This window comes from Heterodontus francisci, chromosome 22 (genome assembly GCF_036365525.1).
Source record: "Heterodontus francisci isolate sHetFra1 chromosome 22, sHetFra1.hap1, whole genome shotgun sequence".
NCBI classification, from domain to species: domain Eukaryota; kingdom Metazoa; phylum Chordata; class Chondrichthyes; order Heterodontiformes; family Heterodontidae; genus Heterodontus; species Heterodontus francisci.
In genome coordinates, this window is record NC_090392.1 from 77,847,782 (window position 1) to 77,870,101 (window position 22,320).

The 22,320-nt window shown below is 45.2% G+C and overlaps 1 protein-coding gene across 3 annotated transcripts in view; it reads left to right on the forward strand.

The window, feature by feature from the left end:
- The first annotated feature begins 5,508 nt into the window (after nucleotides 1-5,508).
- The window catches only part of LOC137381476 (ubiquitin-associated and SH3 domain-containing protein B-like), a 159,756-nt gene continuing 142,944 nt past the window's right edge, over nucleotides 5,509-22,320 (forward strand). For 2 of the 3 annotated variants that reach the window (XM_068054131.1, XM_068054133.1), the window contains exon 1: nucleotides 5,510-5,959. In XM_068054131.1, the coding sequence (XP_067910232.1) occupies nucleotides 5,832-5,959 (128 nt within the window). In that variant the 5' untranslated portion in view covers nucleotides 5,510-5,831. Of the gene's footprint in view, nucleotides 5,960-22,320 lie in introns of all 3 variants that reach the window. The other variant, XM_068054132.1, reaches the window with a different exon arrangement.

Consider the following 22,320-nt stretch of genomic DNA (forward strand, 5'->3'; position numbering starts at 1 on the left):
AAGGAGATAGAAAGAAAACTGGGGGAGGGGCATACAATGAATATTGTGTTGTTTTTTTTATTTCCAAAATATGCTTTATTTATAAAAATCTGTTAAAAAAAAATTACAAAACAGTTCCAAACAGCACCAAGTCAAAAAATACAAACAATGCAAAGGAGATCAGTTTTCTTCAATACAGGAGTGAGTTGCCTCACAACCCTTCCATTTCATTTTACATGCCATGTACTTTTTACAGCAAATATTTTCCAGATACAGTTCGAGGGGTTTTCCATGGATCCAGCCCCTCAGTTCAGCTTGGTGGGAGGACTGTGGTCTTTCCCCATTGAGCCTTTGCTGCGGCTGCCCCAAGCTTTAGTGCATCCCTCAGCACGTAGTCCTGGACCTTGGAATGTGCCAGTCTGCAACATTCGGTTGTGGACAACTCTTTGCGCTGGAAGACCAGCAAGTTTCGGGCAGACCAAAGGGCGTCTTTCACCGAATTGATAGTCCTCCAGCAGCAGTTGGTGTTTGTCTCGGTGTGCGTCCCTGGGAACAGCCCGTAGAGCACAGACTCCTGTGTTACAGAGCTGCTTGGGATAAGCCTTGACAAAAGGAGACACAGTGGCGCAGTGGTGAACACCACAGCCTCACAGTTCCAGCGACCCGGGTTCAGTTCTGGGTACTGCCTGTGTAGTGTTTGCAAGTTCTCCCTGTGACCGTGTGGGTTTCCGCCGGGTGCTCCGGTTTCCTCCCACAGCCAAAGACTTGCAGGTTGATAGGTAAATTGGCCATTGTAAATTGCCCCTAGTGGTGGTAGGAGAATGGTGGGAATATGGGATTAATGTAGGATTAGTATAAATGGGTGGTTGTTGGTCGGCACAGACTCGGTGGCCGAAAGGCCTGTTTCAGTGCTGTATCTCTTTAAAAAATAAATAAAAGCCACTGCATCTCTTTCCACAGCTGCTTTGCAAAGGCACATTCCAGAAGGAGGTGGGCAACTATCTCTTCCCCACCACAGCCACCGCGAGGGCATTGTGCGGAGGGGTTGAGAGTTTGGGTGTGCAGGAAGGGTCTGACGGGGAAGGTTCTTCTCACCACCAGCCAAGCTGCATCTTGGTGCTTGTTTGAAAGTTCTGGTGATGAGGCATTCTGCCAAATGACTTTGGCAGTCTGCTCGGGGAACCATCCGACAGGATCCACCATCTCTTTTTCCTGTAGGCCCTTGAGGACATTCCGTGCAGACCACTGCCTGATGGATTGGTGGTCAAAGGTGTTTTTCCGCAGAAACTTTCCCATGAAGGATAGGTGGTACGGCACAGTCCAACTGGATGGAGCATTCCGTGGCAATGTGACCAGACTCATCCTTTGCAACACCGGGGACAGATAAAACTTCAGCACGTAGTGACACTTGGAGTTTGCGTACTGGAGGTCTACACACAGCTTGATGCAGCCGCACACGAAGGTAGTCATCAGGATGAGGGCGACGTTGGGTACATTTTTCTCGCCCTTATCCAGAGGTTTGAACATCGTGTCCCTCCGGACCCGGTCCATTTTAGATCCCCAGATGAAGTGGAAAATGGCTCGGGTGACCGCCACAGCGCAGGAGTGGGGTATGGGCCAGACCTGCGCCACGTAGAGCAACAACGTGAGCGCCTCGCACCTGATGACCAGGTTCTTACCCACAATGGAGAGAGATCGCTGCTCCCACATGTTCAGATTATGGTGTATCCTGGCTACTCGCTCCTCCCATGTTTTGGTGCACGCCCCGGCCCTTCCGAACCATATCCCCAGCACCTTCAGGTAATCTGACCTGACGGTGAAGGGGACAAAGGATTGGTCAGCCCAGTTCCCAAAGAACATGGCCGCGCTCTTGCCGTGGTTAACTTTGGCTCCCAAGGCCAGTTCGAACTGGTTGCAGATGCTCATCAGACTGCGCACAGACAGCGAGTCCGAGCAGAAGACGGCGACGTCATCCATGTACAGGGAGGTTTTAACCTGAGTGCCTCCGCTGCCTGGGATTGTCACCCCTCTTATGCTCGCATCCTTCCTAATAGACTCAGCAAAGGGTTCAATACAGCAAACAAACAAGACAGGGGAGAGAGGACAGCCCTGTCTGACTCCAGATTTGATCGGGAAACTTTCTGATTCCCACCCGTTGATTGAGACTGCGCTACTGATGTTAATGTAGAGCAGTTTGATCCAATTGCAGATTCCCTCCCCAAACCCCATTTTGGAAAGCACGTCCATCATGTAGGTGTGCGATATCCTGTCAAAAGCCTTCTCCTGGTCCAGGCTGATGAGGCAGGTGTCCACCCTCCTGTCCCGCACATAGGCGATCGTATCCCTGAGTAGCACGAGACTATCAGAGATCTTCCTGCTGTGTACAGTACAGGTCTGATCGGGGTGAATCACCAACTCCAGAGCAGACTTGACTCAACTGGTGATGACTTTGGACAGAATCTTGTAGTCAACATTAAGCAGTGAGATGGGCCGCCAATTTCTGATTTCTGCCCTCTCCCCCTTCTGCTTGTAAATGAGGGTGATGATGCCTTTCCTCATGGATTCTGACATGCTGCCGGCCAGGAGCATACTCTCGTATACTTCCAGCAGGTCTGGGCCGACCCAGTCCCATAGGGCCGAGTACAACTCAACCGGTAAGCCATTGCTTCCGGGAGTTTTACTCGTCTCGAAGGACTTGACGGCCTTTGTCAGCTCGTCCAGAGTTAGCGGCTTGTCAGGTCTCTCCCTCCTGCTGTCATCTAAGACCTCTGTGATAGATGACAGGAAGGACTGGGAGGCTCTGCTGTCTGTGGGCTTTGCGTCATACAGCCCAGCATAAAAGGATTTGCTGATCCTTAGTATGTCGGACTGCGAAGCCGTTACCGAGCCATCTTCTTCCTTCAGGCTGCTGATAACAGAGCTCTCTCTGTGCACCTTTTGGAAGAAGTAACGCGAGCACGTCTCATCCTGCTCGATGGAGCGGACTCTGGACCGGAAGATGATCTTGGAGGCCTCCGTGGCAAAGAGCGAGGCCTGCTGGCTCTTCACCTCATGGAGGTCCTCCTTGACCTCGATCCCCATCGTCAGCAGCCGGAGCAGATTTTGCATACTTTTCTGGAGTCGGGACATTGCCCTCTGTCTCTCTCTCGCCCTCTGAACACCTTTGAAGATAAAGAACCTCTTGATGTTCTCCTTGATCGCTTCCCACCAGTGAACTGGAGACTCAAAGAGGGGTTTCACGGTCCTCCAACCTTTGTAATCCCTTTTGAGTTCCTCAGCGTTCTCTGGGGTTAGCAGTGTAGCATTGAGCTTCCATGCCCCTCTGCCAACCCGCTGGTCGTCCTGTAAGTGACAGTCGGCCAGTAAGAGGCAGTGGTTGGAGAAGAACACCGGCTTTCGTCGTGGATCTGACCGTGACAGCACAGGACACAAGCAGGAAGTTAATCCTGGAACAAGCAGACCCGTCCGATCTTGACCATGTGTATCTACGCTGCACTCCATATGCAGGTTTGCTGAAGACGTCGTGCAGTTTGGCATCTTTAACTGTTTCTATTAGGAATCTGGACGTAGTGTCCAGTTTGCTGTCGTCACTGCCGGATCGTCCAGCCGCATCGATGATGCAGTTGAAGTCACCGCCTAGGATGACCGGCCTGGACGTCAACAGCAGCAGTGGGAGCTGCTGGAAGACGGTCAGCCGCTCGCTGCGTTGTACCGGGGCGTACACGTTGATCAACCGGAGCGGAGCGTTGTTGTACATCACGTCTGCTACGAGGAGGCGGCCGCCCACCACCTCCTTAACTTCAGAGATGGTGAAGTTACCTCCCCGCAGCAGAATACCCAGGCCGGAGGAACGGCAATCATTACCACCCGACCAGATCGATGGCCTGTGGGGCCACCATCGCGACCACTGCCTGTAGGTGCTGAGGTGTGGTATTCCACACTCCTGCAGAAACAGTAGGTCAGCTTTGACCTTGGCGAGGTAATCCAAGGTTGAAACACATCGCGTAGTGGATTTAATGCTACGCACATTAATTGAAGCAATCTTTATACCCATTTTTTTAAAGTTAGTTGTTGCTTCCCACACCATTTGTCCTTGCTAGTCCCATTTCTTCAGGATGTTCCTGCATACCCATAGTGTACGCAAGCTGTTTCTCGATTGTTGGGCTCAGAAACCCCTCCTGGTTTTTCACTGGGGTGACATCGGCGGGGGTGGGGGGGGGGTTTGGGGGGTGGAGGTTCTTGGAGGCAGCAAGGATTGGGCTGTCCTCTGCTGTTCCCCTCTGTTCCTCCTTGAAAACATCACTGCTCCTGGCTTCCCAGAGCTGGGATGCACTGGGCATGTTGCTAGGTGTAGCGCTTTGGGTTTGGGGTGCGCTGGGCCCATCACACCTTCCAGTGCCCGGGTGCTGGGGGGCTTTATCTTCCAGCTCCTTTGAGTTCTGCCGCCTCTTTTGAAGGGGCCGTCGTTCCGGCACTTCCTCGTCCAGTGAAGAGGAGCTGCTGTAGTCTGTCTCAGACGGTAACCTCCTCTTGCCACTGGTTTGGGTGGTGGCCTGTTCCGCTTTTGGAGGTTTTTTCTTTGTGGTTTTCCTTTGTACCACTTGCCACTGACCTGTTTGTCCATCTGCTGCCTCCTCCTCCATTGATTCTGTCTGTGGAGGAGGGGTTTCTGGGCGTAGGGTAGGTGCTGGGTCGCTGTGTTGTTTATATTTTAAGACTTTTATAAACAGCTCACTTAGGAACCATCCAAAACCAGGAGCAACCCCTTGCCTGGTCCCAGTCCTTCTCCTGCTTGGTTGAAGCGTGTATTTTCGGCTGGGATGAATGAATAGATTTTTTTGCTAGCTGCTTCTGCAGTCATTATAAAACTGTGTCAGAACATTGCTCCTCCTCTGTGTGCAGAAATAAACAACTTGTACTTTTCACAACCTCAAAACATCTCAAAGTTCTTTACAGGCAAGTCAGCAACTTGCAAATACTGTCACTGTTGCAATCCCAGCAGCCGATTTACATACAGCAAATTCCCACACTTTTTCCCACACTGGTTGATGGATAATGGAGGGGCAGGACATCAGGGACATCTCCCCTGCTCTTCTTCAGATAGTAGCATGGGATATTTTACGCCCACCTGAGAGGACAGCTGAAAGACAGCAGGTCCAACAGTGCAGCATTCCCTCAGTACTGCACTGGGAGTGTCAGCCTGGATTTTGTGCTCAAGTTTCTGGAGCGGGACTTGAACCCACAATTTCAGAGCCTTCATTCTTCAAAGCCACTCTTGAAGCAGGTTCCATCAGCTCAGCCCCAAATACATAGATTGAAATAACACTGTTATTATGTAGAATTACAATGTTATTGAACCCGCCCAGAATATTGAATAGAAGACCTGGAAGTAGTTAGTAAAAAAAATTCTATTCATGAATTATTAGCTGAGTATCGTATTGATGATTAATTGATGCCTCTGAACTTTTCCGTAAAGAGTAATTCCAGATCCGGCAGCGTGGGTTGAGATCTCCAAATAAGGGAGGGAGGGATGCTGATTATACTGTTCCCCGGACTCATTCATAAATTAGTCAGTCACTGAGCACTCTGCAGCTCGTTAGAAACATTTTCCTTTCCTCCATGCTGAAGAAAATATCAGCTCTTGTGTAATATTTTGAGGAGGCGATATTGAGGCTTCCGACCGACGTGTGGTTTCAGTGAATGTCGCCTGGGTGACTTTAGACCCCTGTGTTTGTACCAGGAAGTTGTTCCTTTACGCTCTTGGGCTGTGTTTGAGTGAGAGACGCTCTCTCTCTGCATGTTGTAGATGCGAGGACTCTTTTCCCTGGAATGGCACTTTAATCTCACACGGCATGGCTACTAAGGAAGAGCTTTACAGCAAAGTTATACCCAGAAAGACTCGGCAGAACCGGCCTGGGACCGTCAAACATGGATCAACTCTGGAGGTCTTCCTATCAATGGGATTCCCTAAAGCCCGGGCGTAAGTTGATGTGTATCTGTTTTTCTCTGTCTCTTTGTTTCCTTTTTTTTTTGCTCCGCGTTGTTACTGTATCCAAATGGCGCTGCTCTGATACTGTGTTTCTCTTTGCTGTAACGTTCCTTTCTGTAACAGATGTTGCTACATTGTTGGGTAGGGGGTTGTCACATGGCCTAGAGATCCCAAACATGTTTAAAATACAGAATATGATGAAAACGCGCAGCGTCCGAAAAGGGGAATGACAGGTTAACGGGTCTCTGTCGCCCCTTCGCAATTGCAATTTTTTTTAAACTTCAGATTGAAACGGGCCCCCTCTAACCCTCCTACCTCCCTCTAACCCTCCTACCTCCCTCTCACATCATAAAGAAATCCAGGGCCTGCAGGCAGGAAGGTGGGAGATTGTCCTGGGTAGTTTTGGAACTGGACCGGGTGGTTACGATGCAGTTTTAGTGTCGGGTCACCCAGAGCCCGGTGACTGGTTTGGTGACAGTGAGGAGAGGATAGTGAGCCCGGGCTGTGTGAATTTCACCAGTGGGTTAGTTTCAGTGGGAAATCTGTATCTGTTTCATTCATTCTTCCTCTACCACTCTCCTCCCTATTTTTTTTTAAAGGCTGTTTGCTGTTGATTTTTTTTTTATCAAGCCAGACATGTTATTGCCCCGAGCAGCTGATAACGTGAGTTTTACCCGGGTTACCATAAGCAAAATACTGCTGATGCTGGAAATCTGAAATAAAGACAGAAAATGCTGGAAATACTCAGCAGGTCATGAAAGGTCACAGACCTGAAACGTTAACTCTATTTTTCTCTCCACAGATGCTGTCTGACCTGCCAAGTATTTCCAGCATTTTCTGTTTTTATTTTAATGAGCTGCATCTGCATTCGGTCCGAAATGAACAGGAGCAGCGTAATGAAGTGCACCACCGTCTGTTTATCAAGAGCACGAATGGAAACCGATTTTACTCATTTCTCTCTCTCTCTCTCTCTCTCCTCCCCTCCAAGCCGCTTTTAAAAGGTGAATGCGGCAAAACCCTTTTCCCAGCTACCCAGGATTTTCTAACGAAAACATCTGGGCTCCGTGGCCACAGAAACGCCACTTGATTTTTTTGTTGTTGGATTTCCTAACCCAAAATGCAATTTTTTAAAACCCTCTTTCTATCATTTCTGCAGTGCTACTTTTATAATTGCCCTCAAAATGGAGAACCGTTTTTGACAAGTTGTAGTTCTGACCATGGGCACAGAACAATGATGGAATAAATAAGGAAAAAGTCTTTCCACTGGCAGGAGGGTCAGTCACCAGAGGACACAAATTTTAGATAATTGGCAAAAGACCCAGAGGGACGATAAGGAAACACTTCTTAAACACAGTGAGTTGTTGTGATCTGGAATGCGCTGCCTGAAAGGGCAGTGGAAGCAGATTCAACAGTAACTTTCAAAAGAGAATTGGATAAATACTTGAAGGAGAAAAAAATACGGTGGGGGTGGGGGGGTGACTAATTATATAGTTCTTTCAAAGAGCTGGTACAATTATGATGGACCGAATGACGACCTCACGGAAGTCAAATTGTTTTTGAGGCAGGAACCCTCACAGCATTTAAGAAGTATTTAGATGTGCACTTGAAACTCCATAGCACGCAAGGCTACCAACCAAGTGCTGTAAAATGGGATTAGAATAGGTAGGTGCTTGATGGCCGGCACAGACACGATGGGCCAAAGGGCCAGTTTCTGTGCTGTATGACTCGATGACCTCTAATTCTGTGTTTCTATCGATTTTTATTTAATTCAATGGAAAACTAAATTCAATATCATTGCCTATGAGCAAGAAAGAACTAACTTGCATTTATATAGTACCTTGCATGACGTCTGGATATCTCACAGCCAATGAATCACTTTTTTTTAAATAAAAAAAGAGAGTAGTCACTGTTGTAATGGGAATACTTTCCTCCTGGTGTCTGCTCATCAAACTTTCCAGATCCCCCTATTATCTCAGACTAATTTTAATGTGCATTTGCTTATATCATTATTTTGTCCACTGATGTATCCTCCGACTTAAATAAAAGCAAAATACTGCGGTTGCTGAAAATCTGAAATAAAAACAAGAAATGCTGGAACCACTCAGCAGGTCTGGCAGCATCTGTGAAAAGAGAAGCAGAGTTAATGTTTCGGGTCAGTGACTCGAAGTGTTCCGATGAAGGGTCACTGACCCGAAACGTTAACTCTGCTTCTCTTTCCACAGATGCTGCCAGACCTGCTGAGCGGTTCCAGCATTTCTTGTTTTTATTGTATCCTCCGACTTAACAGGAGATGTGAGACTTCATCCTTAAAGCTTCTGGTGGACTCCAGAACCCAGCGGACTTTGGCTGCACCTTGCTGCCTCAGTGCAGAGCTGATTCTTCACTCTCATGTTTCACACTGGGGAAAAGTCTATTGTTCCCATACAGTGACTTCCTGATCTCAGTCAAGTAGACACAGGGAGAAATGAAACATCGTGTTTAACTAACTTGACTGAGTTTTTTGATGAGGTAGTTCAGTTTTTGTGGTATACATAGACTTCCAAAAGGCATTTGATGAAGTGCCAGACAACCGGTTTATCACAGGTCAAAGCTTGTGGAATAAATGGACCATGACAGCATGCATGCAAAGTTGGCTGTGTGACAGGAAACGGATAGTAGTGGTGAATGGTTGTTTTTCAGATTGGAGGAAGGTATATGGTAGGGTTACCCAGGGGTCAGTACTAGGACCACTGCGTTTCTTGATTTTTAAGTTAATAACCAAGATTTGGGTGTGCAGGACACAATTTTAAAAATTGCTGAGGACACAATACTTCGAAGTATTGTGAACTGTGAGGAGGATAGTGATAGATTTCAAGAGGACATAGACAGGCTGGTGGAATGGGCAGACACATGACAGATGAAATTTAATACAGAGAAGTGTAAAGTGATATATTTTAGTAGAAAGAACAAGGAGAGGCAATATTAAAAAAAAGGATACAATTCTAAAGAGAGTGCAGGAGCAGAGGGACCTGGGGGTATATGTGCACAAATTGTTGAAGGTGGCAGGGCAGGTTGAGAAAATGATTAATAAGGCATATAGGATCCTGGGCTTTATAAATAGAGGCATAGAGTACAAAAGCAGGAAGTTATGGTGAACCTTTATAAAATACTGGTTTGGTCTTAGCTGGAGTATTGTGTCCAATTCTGGGCACCACACTTTAGGAAGGTTTTGAAGGCTTTAGAGAGGGTGCAGAAAAGATAGATGAGGGACTTCAGTTATGTGGACAGAATAGAGAAGCTGGGGCTGTTATCCTTAGGGAAAAGAAGGTTGAGAGGAGATTTGATGGAAGTGTTCCAAATCATGGGGGGTCTGAACAGAGTAGATGGAGAGAATGGTCAAGCAGTCGAGGACACTGATTTAAGGTGAATGGTAAAAGATGCAAAGGCAACATGAGGAAAAGCTTTTCTGCATAAGCAAGTGTTTAGGATCTGGAATGCACTGCCTGAGGTGTGGTGGAGGCAGATTCAATTGTGGCTTTCAAAAGGGAATTGGATAATTCTCTGAAGAGAAAAAGGTTGGGGTGGGGGGCAGGGTAGGGTGGGGTGGGGGGGGTAAGGGTGGGCAGGGGAGTGGGACTAGCTGAATTGTTCTTGCAGAGAGCTGGCATGCACATGATGGGCTGAATGGCCTCCTGTGCTGTAACAATTCTATGATTCTGTGATGAAGCAAAAGAGCTCGCCTCCCCTCTCATCACTGTGCCAACCAAGGCAAAATCGAGGAGTATTAACACAGGTCACAGATGCACTCTTCATGTGTCAGCTGTAGCTCACTGGCAGCACTCCTGCTTTCTCAGTCAGAAGGTTCTGGGTTCAAGTCCCACTTCAGAGGTTTGAGCACAAAATCCAGCCTGACCCACCTAGTGCAGTACTGAAGGAGTGCTGCCCTGTCAGTTGTGCCATATTTTGGATGTGATATTAAACCAAGGCCCTGTCTGCCCCATCAGGGGGACATAAAAGATCCCATGGCACTCTTCCAAAGAAAAGAAGGGGAGTTTTCCCTGGGGTATTGGCCAATATTTGTCTCTTGACCAGCATCGCAAAATCAAATGATATCATTTTCACATTGCTGTTTGTGGGAGTTTGCTGTGTGCAAATTGGCTGTCACATTTCCTACATTACAACAGTGACAGTGGAGTATTTAATTGGCTGTAAAGCATTTTGGAGCATTCAGAGGTTGTCAATTGCGCTGTAGAAATGCAAGTCTTTTTACTTCTGAGACTGATCTGTATTTGCTTTATCATTTAACTTGCGGGCACCAAAACCCTATCGGAAAGATTGCACTTAAACCAGTGCTCTCTTTCTGTGCTATTTGTTAATGCATCACTTTAAACTACTCCCAGTGCTCATGTCTCCTGTACTTCACCCCAGTAAAATACAGCTCAAAATGCTACTCACCAGATAACAACCCAAAATCAGCAGGGTAAAATCTATAATTTGTGTACTGCTGCATATTTTTCATGAATCAAGTTGTTTGCATTTCATAGCCCACTTTTTTATTTACAGTGCCAGTGATACCATTGATGTGTCTTCATGAAAGCATTAATATTCTTAATACATGGAGCGACTGTGGAACTTTCTGGCACTCGGTTGCAGATTAATTGCAGCAAAAAAAAAATGTCAGCTCCATTTTAATCGTTCAGCGTGAATGTCATCAAACATCAAGTGCTGCAGGTCCAAAACCAAATAAAACCAACCTGATTAGTTTAGTTTAGTTTAGAGATACAGCACTGAAACAGGCCCTTCGGCCCACCGAGTCTGTGCTGACCATCAACCACCCATTTATACTAATTCCACACTAATCCCATATTCCTACCACATCCCCACCTGTCCCTATATTTCCTTACCACCTACCTGTACTAGGGGCAATTTATAATGGCCAATTTACCTACCAACCTGCAAGTCTTTTGGCTTGTGGGAGGAAACCGGAGCACCCGGAGAAAACCCACGCAGACACAGGGAGAACTTGCAAACTCCACACAGGCAGTACCCGGAATCGAACCCGGGTCGCTGGAACTGTGAGGCTGCGGTGCTAACCACTGCGCCACTGTGCCGCCCTATAAATTTAACAAGCACAAAAAAAAAATGAGTGGTGATTTTTGAGAATGAAGAGGGGGAGCTGCAAATACTGGAATAAATCTGAATATAAAATTAGAATGCTGGAAATGCACAGCCGGTCAATCAGCCCCAGAGTAATAATGGGCTGAACTGTTCTATAACATTCCATGTGAGTTATCATTTAATATTTTGGATCTCCACTCGCCAGGAGCATGCTTCCTAATTTGTTGTTTTGACTTTGATTACAATCCTCCATCCTGTTCCAAATCCAAAGATTGGTGCTCATGACCCTTAGCGATATCTTGTACAAGATAGTAATCAATAAGTAATGAAATGTAGGATTTTATCTCAATGGGGCTGGAATACAATGGGGGGGAGGAGGTTGTGCTTCAGTTGTATAGAGCCTTGGTCAGACCCCCATCTGCAGTAACTGCATTCAGTTCTGGGCACTGCCACTTAGGATGGATATGTTAGCTATGGAATGGGTGCAGTGCAGATTCACCAAATTATATGGGCATAGATTTTTCAAAGGATTGGCAATGGAACGAGGGGGAAATGAGAATTGTTTGCAGACAGAGGGTTGTTAAGATCTGGTGTGCACTACCTCAAAGGGTGGTGGAATCAGATTCCATAGGAGATTTCAAAAGGCAGTTGGATATGTGCTTGAAGAGGGCTACTTTGCAGGGTTATGGGGAAAAAGCTAGAGTGGGGGGCTGAATTGGAGAGCACTTTCAAATTGCATGATGGGCTGAATGGACTCCTTCTGTGCTGTACGATTCTCTGATTCTGTGATTTAATAAAGGGATTTAATTGAGGCCGAGTTGCGTTGATTAGGCTTGTATTCTTTTGAGTTTAGAAGACTGAGGGGTGATCTAATTGCAATCTTCAAAATGATGAGATTTGGTCGGTACAGAGAAACTATTTCCTGCAGTAGCGCAGTCCAGGACAAGGGATACAATCTTATTAGAGTTAGTCCATTTTGAAATGAAATCTGGAGGCACTTTTTAACACAAGAGTGGTGGAAATTTGGAATTTTTTCCCCCCAAAAGGCTGAGGATGTTGGATCAATTGACATTTTTAAAACTGAGATCAAAAGATTTTTTTTTTTTGTTAATTAAGATTAGCCTTGACCTAATTGAATGGAGGAACAAGTTTGAGGGATTGGAAGGTATTAGGGGGGATATGGGGCAAAGACGGGCATATGGAGTTAAGTCACTGATCAGTCATGATCTCATTAAATGGTAGAATATGCTGAATGGCCTCCTCTTGTTTCTAGATTCCAATGTTTGCTCTCTGTTCTCTGACTTCTCAGTCTGCAGCTTTTAAAGTCCAAGCTTGATGTTATTGCGTCAGTTATCTTTTTAAATTTGAGGTTCTTTTTTAAAAAAAAAATTAACTCATTAACTGATCAGCATGCTACATGGAGGAAGTCCAGTCTTCCTGCTCGAGCTAACTGGTCTGATTACTCTAAGGGACAGAGAGTGTTTGTTGGAGTGCGTGTGTCTGTCTGTGTCAATATGTGAAAGCTAGTGTGGAAGTTGTTAAAAGCGAGGGGTACAAAATAGAAGCTGTGATTATGAAGCAGTCCCTGAGGGGTGGAAATCCTGTTCCACCAATCTGACATCAGTGACTTGCTCTACTTCCCAGCTGCCAAACAAGAGAATTGGAAGTACTTTTTGAAACAAAAAAACTCAGCTTTAAAAATGAAGAGCTTTTGTTTTATTACCTGCCATTAGTTTATAAATTGAATTGTAGTCTGGCTACCATTTAGTATCTGCTACATAATGGTCTGTATTTTGGACTAACTGTTCCACTGAAAGATTATAACCATGGTAACAATCATGTCTTGGCTTCTGAATAAGAAGTTTAAACATGTTTAACGAAAGATATTTGGAAAGTATTAGAAATGCATGTTGTGGATTTAACAATAGTCTCAAATTGATACTTCACAGCTGCAGTAAAGAAGAAATCGTTATACGCTGTACAGAACATTAGTTAGGCCACACTTAGAATATTGCGTGCAATTCTGGTCGCCACACTACTAGAAGGACGTGGAGGCTTTGGAGAGGGTACAGAAGAGGTTTACCAGGATGTTGCCTGGTCTGGAGGGTATTAGCCATGAGGAGTGGTTGGATAAACTCGGATTGTTTTCACTGGAACGACGGAGGTGGTGGGGCGACATGATCGAGGTTTACAAAGGTATGAGTGGCATGGACAGAGTGGATAGTCAGAAGCTTTTTCCCAGGGTGGAAGAGTCAGTTACTAGGGGACATAGGTTTAAGGTGAGAGGGGCAAAGTTTAGAGGGGATGTGCGAGGCAAGTTCTTTACACAGAGGGTGGTGAGTGCCTGGAACTTGCTGCCGGGGGAGGTGGTGGAAGCAGGTATGATAGCGACGTTTAAGAGGCATCTTGACAAATACATGAATAGGATGGGAATAGAGGGGTACGGTCCCCGGAAGTGCAGAAGGTTTTAGTTTAGGCAGGCATCAAGATCGGCGCAGGCTTGGAGGGCTGAATGGCCTGTTCCTGTGCTGTACTGTTCTTTGTTCTTTGTTAATTAAAGCAGATAAAGCCCATCAGTATCTAATTTTAATGTTCTCATCCTTGGTTTCAAATCTCTCCATGGCCTCACCCCTTCCTATTTCTAACCTGCCACCCTCTCAAATTTCTGCTCTCCTCCTAATTCTGGGCTCTTGTGCATCCCTGATTTTAATCACTCCACCATTGGGGGGCTGTGCCTTCAGCTGCCTGGGTCCTAAGGTCTGGAATTCCCTCCCTAAACCTCTTTGCCTTTCCACCTCTCTTTCCTCCTTTAAGAAATTCCTTAAAACCTGCCTCTTTGACCAAGCTTTTGGTCACTTGTCCTAATATCTCCTTACGTGGCTCAGTATTTTTTTGTGAATCACCGTGGGACATTTTACTACCTTAAAGGCACTATAACAATGCAAGTTGTTCTTGTAATGAGAAAAGGAATGTTAACATTTGGGTTTAGATCACTGTCAAGATTGGGAATGGTTCTGATGCAGAGTATCAATCTAAAATGGGAGCCACCTTAAACACTTGCTGAGAGGCCTGTGTATTTGCAGAATATTTTGCACGTGATTTGGATCGCCTCTTGCCTTCCTTTTTTTTTAATGCTGTGTGTGAACTACCTTGTTAGTCAGACACCATTTTCATTCCTCAGCGAAGGTAAAAGCTGGTGAACTGCAGCATTAACTTGTGCTTCTCAGCAACCGACTGCACATTATCACTTGTTTAATGCGTAGTAATTTAGCACCATTGTTACTTTGGCAACATGGACTGTGTAGTAGTTTTAGTTGTCAGGTGTGGTTCAATGTAGTTTATAAATTAAATGAACCCACAACACAAATATGAACCAAAAAATATGAGGACGTGAGATCTTGTGTGTCGAGGGTAGCCCCCTTGCCTCGGAGTTGAAAGGTTGTGGGTTCAAAGTTGAGCACACAATCCACGTTGATGCTTCAGTGTGGTACTGAAAGAGTGCTGCAATGTTATTGGTGTTTTCTTTTGGGTGACATGTTAAACTTGACTGCCGTCTCGGATGTAAAAGATCCATGGTGCTATTTTGAAGATTTGATCATATCATATTGCTGTTTGTGGGAGCTTGCTGTGAGCAAGTTGGCTGCCATGTTTCCTACCTTGCACAAGTACTTTATTGGCTTTAAATGTCGAGTTCATGAAAGGTGCTATAGAAATGCAAGGCTGTCTTGTAGATTTAAAAATGGGACATCAAAAAAATGGTCTGTTAACACTTTAGACATCACGCGCATTTGCAGATTTCTTGAAACTTGATTGCTAGTTTTGTATTCAAAACAGTCGAAGAGAAAGGGAAATGCAAAAATGAAACACCAAGAAAGCAGATAGAGAGACTACTCATCAGGAAGAACTGAAGATGTCTGAAAATAAGACGAGGAATGAGCAGTTAACGATATCTACCACAGGCAAAGCTGAATCTATTGCTTGTGTCAATGCTTTTTAAGTATAAATGACATTTTTAAGGACCACATTATTCAAATTTGGAAGAGTGTTTAGCGAATAAGTCCTGAAGTTAAACATTTGGGCAACTTTAAGTACTGCTGCAGAAATATTTGACAAAGCAGGAGAGAAACAAATTGCATTTAAAAAAAAAAATTCTCAAGTTTTTGATTATCTTCCCATAAATAGATGGAAGGTAAAAAGGTTTCATGCTGTAATTGGGGTTGACATCGCTGCAGGGTTGCCCAGGAGTCTCCAGGAATTGAAAATAAATCTGGAGGGCACTGCAATGAGCAAAACCCAGGAGAAAAATCATAGGGATACTTCTTTTTAAAAAAAAAAAAAATTTTTTTGTATGCTCTCATTTATTAGTTATTAAAGTATTGAAAATGGGGTTAAAAGGCGTTTGATTCATAATCACCCATAACAGCCTGTTTGCTTTCCCATTTGGTTGTGATCATACACTTTCAGCTCTGGGTTAGGTATAGTAAAGGAATGGAGCAGAGTTAAGCAGCCTGTTCTCCCCATCTTTAGTGAAATATTTACCAGCCATCCCTCCACCTTCCCCCATCACACCATTAATGTATTTTCCATGTATTTCTCTGGCTACAGAAAAGTTATGCTGAATATATGGGCTGTACTGTGGCTTCAAGCCTACTAAGAAATGGTTTGAAGCCTTCCAAGTTGGATTCACTCAGTTACTCCTTGTACCTGCCTCATTTGACCAAGTGTTTCATCACCTGTTCTAATGTCTCCTTCTTTGGCTCCGTGTCAATTTTTGACTGATTAACGCTCCTGTGCAGCTCCTCAGGATATTGGATTATGTTAAAGGTTCTATATAAATACAAGTTGCCATTTAGGTGTCCCCTGTTGGAAAGTGTATGTGTGAGGACTGTGGGTGAGGGATGCATTCAGGTTTGACTTCTGATGGCCCCCATAGTGGAATATCCTGCTGAAACGCTCAATCTTGCTCACACATGAAGAGTGGCCACTTGGGGGAGAGTTGCTGGGGAAAGGTAACTGAAGATTTTGTTTGGTAATGTGTCTGCGAAGCACTTTGGGAATGTTTTATTATATTAAAGGTGCTATATAAATGCAAGTTGTTCAGAGTAAGGAAGAAAATTTCAGGGTTAAAATATAATGTGAATTTGCAAAAGTGTTCAAAATGCAGACACACGAGGTTCAAATTATTTCTTTTGTCTCTTTCGGGATTTTGTATTTGCTCCAAACTTGACATTTAAAACATGTTTTCAGTGGGTGACCTTTTCCGGTTTTCTCCCCCCACACCCCCTCCCCTCCAATCTTTCTAATTCAGGAACAATATTGCCGAGCCAACTTCCTTGAAATCCATTGAGTTGGTTTCAGACTCTGCGTTGTGCATCCTGTTTGTATTGTGTACTGGATTTCACAGCCCATTTCCCCACACCCCTCTCCTCCCAGTTGCTTTACTGCTGAATTCCTGGCATGTAAATATACATTGACTAGAGACAGAAAAGGGAGAAGTGAGGAAGCTAACACTGACAACTACCTCCTATTAAACCTTAAAGTGGTAACACTACTACAGCGTGTTCAGTGGACCCTTCCCCCCCATCTGCCCCCGTACTATTATTAAGTTACTTCAGGTCTGCAATACAGATGTGTTTTGGGATGTCAGTATTCTGCATGGGTCTTGTGGAAGATTCTTTCTTTCTTATCAACTTCTCCCTCCTCTCTTGAAAAAGAAATCAAAAAATTGCATTGATCTAGAGCCTGTCACAACCTCAGGATGTCCTAAAGTGCTCGATAGCCAATGGAGTACTCTTATAAGTGCAGTCACTGCTGTAACGTAGGAAATGTGGCAGACAATCTGTGCACACAAGCTTCCACAAACAGCAACGTGATAAATAACCAGATCATCTGTTTTTTGGTGGTGTTGGTGCAGGGATCGACTTTAGCCCAGGACATGGGAGAACTTTACTGCTCTTCTTTTGAACAAGTGTGATAGGATCTTTTTACATGCTAGCACTTTTCTAAAGGACATACTTTCTATCCTCCTGTGAACAAAGATGGCAATTATGGGCAGCCCTTTTAATGCCAAAGTGTGAATTGTTGGAACAGGTTGTGACAACAGCTTGTATTTTGCTGTTTGACAAGGAATTACTGAGAAAATCCTGAGCTGCTGAAAATGGGAAACAGTATTTTGTTTCTCTCTAATAATCTGCAAACAGCTTTGTCTTTTTGTGGTAGAGATTCAGATGTGTATACCCTAGAAGTGTGCTGCAAGAATAAATATTTACCGAGAGACATGGGGATTTAATTCTGATATCTGTGGTAGTGTGATACTTACTCCAGTAAGCCTGACAGACTATTGCACAGACTGTAACAAGCTGCATTTTCCATAGTGTCTTTAATGAAGAAATCCGCAGATCAGCCATGATCTCGTTGAATGGCGGGACAGGCTCGAGGGGCTGAATGGCCTACTCCTGTTCCTATCTTCCTATGTTCCTACAAGAGGATAAAGGTAAATGAAAGGTTTAGATGGCACACCATGTTGGGATTGTCCTGGAGTCTCCAGGAATTGTACATTGACCTCCATGGCCCTCCTTTGAACAATCCTGGAGAGAAATCACTGGGACTTTCTTTTTAAAAATCTGTATCTTTTTTTGATTTTCTTTTGAACACTTTTGCTCATCTGTTATGTTAAAGAAAAAAACACTTGCACTTATGTAGCGCCTTTCACAAACACAGGATGTCCTAACGCCTCTACAACCAATCAGATACTTTTGAAGTGTAGTCACTGTTGTAATGTAATGTTAAAAAAACACATTGGATTTGGAGGAAAAAGGACTGTTTTTAACTGAAGTTGAATATCATCGATGAAGGGTCTGTATGCTTCTCGATTGGCTTGGGAAGGAAGTGTGACACGAAGGTGGGCATTTCGATGGACCAATGGTGGAGACAGGGCAGTGGGAAATGTGATTAAAAATGTGCAGGAATGTATCCAACCAGATTAGCAATCCTATATTGGCAGAGTTCGAGAGAAGTGATCAGAAACCCACTGCAACACTCCCACCATTGGTCACCCAATCTATCTTCAAGGTTCCCCACCTTCTCATAGCCAATTGGGAATCGAGTAGACTCTCTGGATGGTTATTCACCATCAAACAGCTTTTCTTCCACGTCTCCAACCAGTAAACAAAAGTATTCAAAAACAATTTATTAAAAAAAAACACTTATTTAACTCTCCGATTTTTTTTTCTTGCTGCAGTATCCTGGAGGTTAGTTTTTTTAAATTCCCAGAGACTCCAGGGCAATCCTGCATGGTCGGCAACCCTAGGAGAGGGTGAAGAGAAATCCCTGAAAGGGATACTGGACTGGGTGGGCATGTGGGTTCAGGGCTACTGCTTGTGTGGAGGAGGAACATGAATCCAAACTGTTTGGGATGAACAGCCTATGTTTCTGGGTTTGGAATATTCATGTAATTCTATGTAATTCAGTGCTGATTCTGATGGAGATGACACTAATTACCACCAAACTGGTGATCTCACTCAAACAGGACTCAATGTAGCCAGTGTCCAAATAGGGGAAAAACCTGTCACTGTGGTCGCATTGGGACCTTTTCTGAAGTTTGAACTCTCACCCAGCGGAGGGAAATGAGGAATGTTCTGTTCCCTGAGCCAACATTTCTCAGCACAAAATTCAGGGAAAAGAGTGTAAAAGCTGGTCATGTGACTGCGAGCTGTAGGCAGGGAAATTTCCCTCTGAACTGTGTCTGGGGAAGTATCTGTTCTATTAAAAGTTTAGCAGAAGTGCTGAAATAAACCTGAATTTAAAAAAAGAAATAACACAACCCAGCCAATCCAGAGTGTCTAATCAGTGAGCCTTTTTTTTGAGAAAATGTTCAATAAATGGGGATCAAGCAGGTGAGTGAGAGTGACTGGATAACCCTGTGGAGGACCGGCATGGATTCGATGGGCCAAATGGCCGCCTTCTGTGTAGTAAATGACTTTCTCAATCTTTCAAATCCCCATCTTGTGCTGACCACATGGTCTGTGGCCAAGGAATTTTCTCAAGTATTCAAGTTGAACAATAATTTGAGCATCTTTATACAATGGTGACTACACGTCTCAGTACAAACACTTGGAGACATCCTGAAGAGGTGAACTCGTTAAGAGAAATTAAACAAAAGCAAAATATTGCAGATGTTGGAAATCTGAAATAAAGGAAAATACTGGAAATAATCAGGTCAGGTAGCATCTGTGGAGAGAGAAGCGGAGTTTATGGGCTGGATTTTGTGTAGGAGGCGGGGCTCCCGGTGCTGGCCGTATAGGTGGGGAAACCCTGCCTCTACCTTTTCGTGCCCCCACCCCGGAACGATCCTCCAGTCTTTTTAAATCAAAATTTCAGGAGGCAGGATCCCGATCCCTTTAAAGGGACAGGGACCCCGCTTCCAAGAACTGCCGGCCAATCAGAAGGCCGGCCACTCATCAGTATCGTCAACACCGCCAGGAGTGGTGGCCATTGCCGGTACTGCAGAAGCCTTGGACCCAGCTCCAGCGCTGGAACCCCAGAACACAGGTAAGGTGAGACAGGGTCGCCAGGGCTAGTCTGGAAGGCCCTGGTGAGGAGGTGGGGGGGGGGGGGGGTGGTGGTGGTGGTCATGTTGTCCAGGGGGAGGGGGTTCCCAGGGAGAGTAAAGTTGTTACTGGTGGGGGTCCCCCGTGGGCCACAAATTGCCCACGGAGGGGGAACCCCCCCCCCCCCACCGTCCCCCCAAGCCCGCAGAGAGGGCACCATATTTTACAAGGCATCCTCCCCATTTGGCAGAGGCCTCCCCGCCGTTGGTAAAATCCCAGTGGCGGCAGGAAGAGACCCTTAATCTGACATTAATAGACTACTTAAGGGCCTCAATTGGTCTCTGAGCAGGAAGGCCATCGTTGGCCTATCCTGTCCCTGGGAAGATGGCTGGGCGACGGGGTGGTGACTGGCTTCTCCCCCACCCTGCCTCAGGGGGCCTCACAAACTCCCAGGCTACGTTTCACATCATTTGACCTTTTTGGTTAGAGAAATGAAAATTCTTTCTTTGTAAAATAAGAGCATTTTTTACATCTATCCATGATATGCCAGATCTGAAAGACATAGGTACCAGTGCCATTTTAAGCAGCAGTCTGTAGCTTTAACTGTCAGTCATGGCTCGGTTGGTATCATTCTTGCTTCTGAGACAAAGGGTTATGGGTTCAAATCCACTCCAGAGACTTTAACTTCAAATATAAGCTGGCAGACTGAGGGAGTGCTGCACAGTTGGAAGTGTTGTCTTTTGGATGAGATATTGAGGCCCTATCTGCCCTCTCAGTTGGTCCTGCAAGATCGAATTACACTTTTGAAGAACAATATTTATCCCTCAATCAACATCATTAAAAGGTGAAATAAAAGCAAAATACTGCAGATGCTGGAAATCTGAAATAAAAACAAAGTGCTGAAAATACTCAGCAGGTCGGGCAGCGTCTGTGGAGAGAGAAGCAGAGTTAACGTTTCAGGTCTGTGACCTTTCATCAGAACTCAACAAGTGTTTTTATCACTAAAAGATGATCTGGCTATTATCATGTTGCTGCTCATGGGAGCTTGCTGTGTGCAAATTGGCTGCTGTATTTTCTACAGCAGTGTCTACACTTCAGAAGTGGGGACATCCTGAAGTCATGACAGGTGCTATATAAATGCAAGTTCGTTCTTTTCATATGCCTTGCGACAAACACAATTCACCAAAAGATATACAATTTGCCCTTGTGTCACCCTATATTCTGGGAGGATGAATGTCCTAATCAGTGCCTTGAGTTTTTCTCGTTCTGAATCTATATTTTTTTTTTTATATGAATGTGATAGACAGCAGTCTGTGCACCAGTCCTGTACTAATTAGATCTGTAAAAGCAAAAATGTCCAAGGGATTAAGCTCCATCCGAAAGTGACACTGACTGAGCTGCAATTGTTTTTGCTGACTGAAATTTAAGTGGAGCAGATGTTGTGACGAGCAGAATGCAAACCATTTCCTTTGATTCTTTCCCTTCTCCGGGTATTTACTCATTTCTTCTAACCCACCTCCTGGTTACATCAATCATTTGCCAAAAGTATGGCCAATGACCTGACTCGGGAAGCAGGTTCAATGAGGTATGCAAGGACATCTCTTCCCATCTTTTCCCCAGGATTTCCAAAACTCTCCAAATCCTTATTTTGGGAATGTGTTTCCCAGCATTTACTTGATGCAGGGGAGCTCATTGGACCTGGAACAGTAGGAAGAACCTTCTGATCCTAGTACATCCTGCACCACTGTAAACAGAAGCCATTTCTGAAATCCGTGATCTGCGGAAGAGTTGGCTCTCCAATGTTCTTGTATGATCAGGAAGGTCCTGGCCACCCATCACTAGTCACAAAATATTCTGTACAAATAATGCAATCGTATGTTTGAGATAATTTGCATAAAAGAACACCACGTTTGCCCAGCACGAACTGGGACCTGGCTTGTTTTCAGATAAGTGATTCATTTTTTCCATAATTGACTTTCTTTTCTCTCTACCACTCACACCCCTGTGTGTGTGTGTCTGTGTGTGTGTGTGTGTGTCTTTCTCTCTCCCCCACCCCCCTCTCTCTGTTTCTCTCTCTCTCTCTCTCTCTCTCTCTCTCTCTCTCTCTCTCTCTCTCTCTCTCACTCTCTCCACCTCTCTCTCTCTCTCTCTCTCTCTCTCTCTCACTCTCTCCACCCCTCTCTCTGTTTCTCTCTCTCTCTCTCTCTCCACCCCTCTCTCTGTTTCTCTCTCTCTCTCTCTCTCTCTCCACCCCTCTCTCTGTTTCTCTCTCTCTCTCTCTCCACCCCTCTCTCTCTCCTCTCTCTCTCTCTCTCCACCTCTCTCTCTCTCTCTCTCTCTCTCCACCTCTCTCTCTCTCTCTCCACACCCTCTCTCTCTCTCTCTCTCTCTCCACCCCTCTCTCTCTCTCATCACCCCTCCCTCTCTCTCCACCCCTCTCTCTTTTCTCTCTCTCTCTCTCTCTCTCTCACACCCACTCTCTCTCTCTCTCCACCCTCTCTCTCTCTCTCCACCCTCTCTCTCTCTCTCTCACCTCATCTCTCTCTCTCTCTCAACCCCTCTCTCTTCTCTCTCCACCCCTCTCTCTCTCTCTCTCACACCTCTCTCTCTCTCTCCACCTCCTCTCTCTCTCTCTCTCCACCCCTCTCTCTCTCTCTCTCTCCACCCCTCTCTCTCTCTCTCTCTCCACCCCTCTCTCTCTCTCTA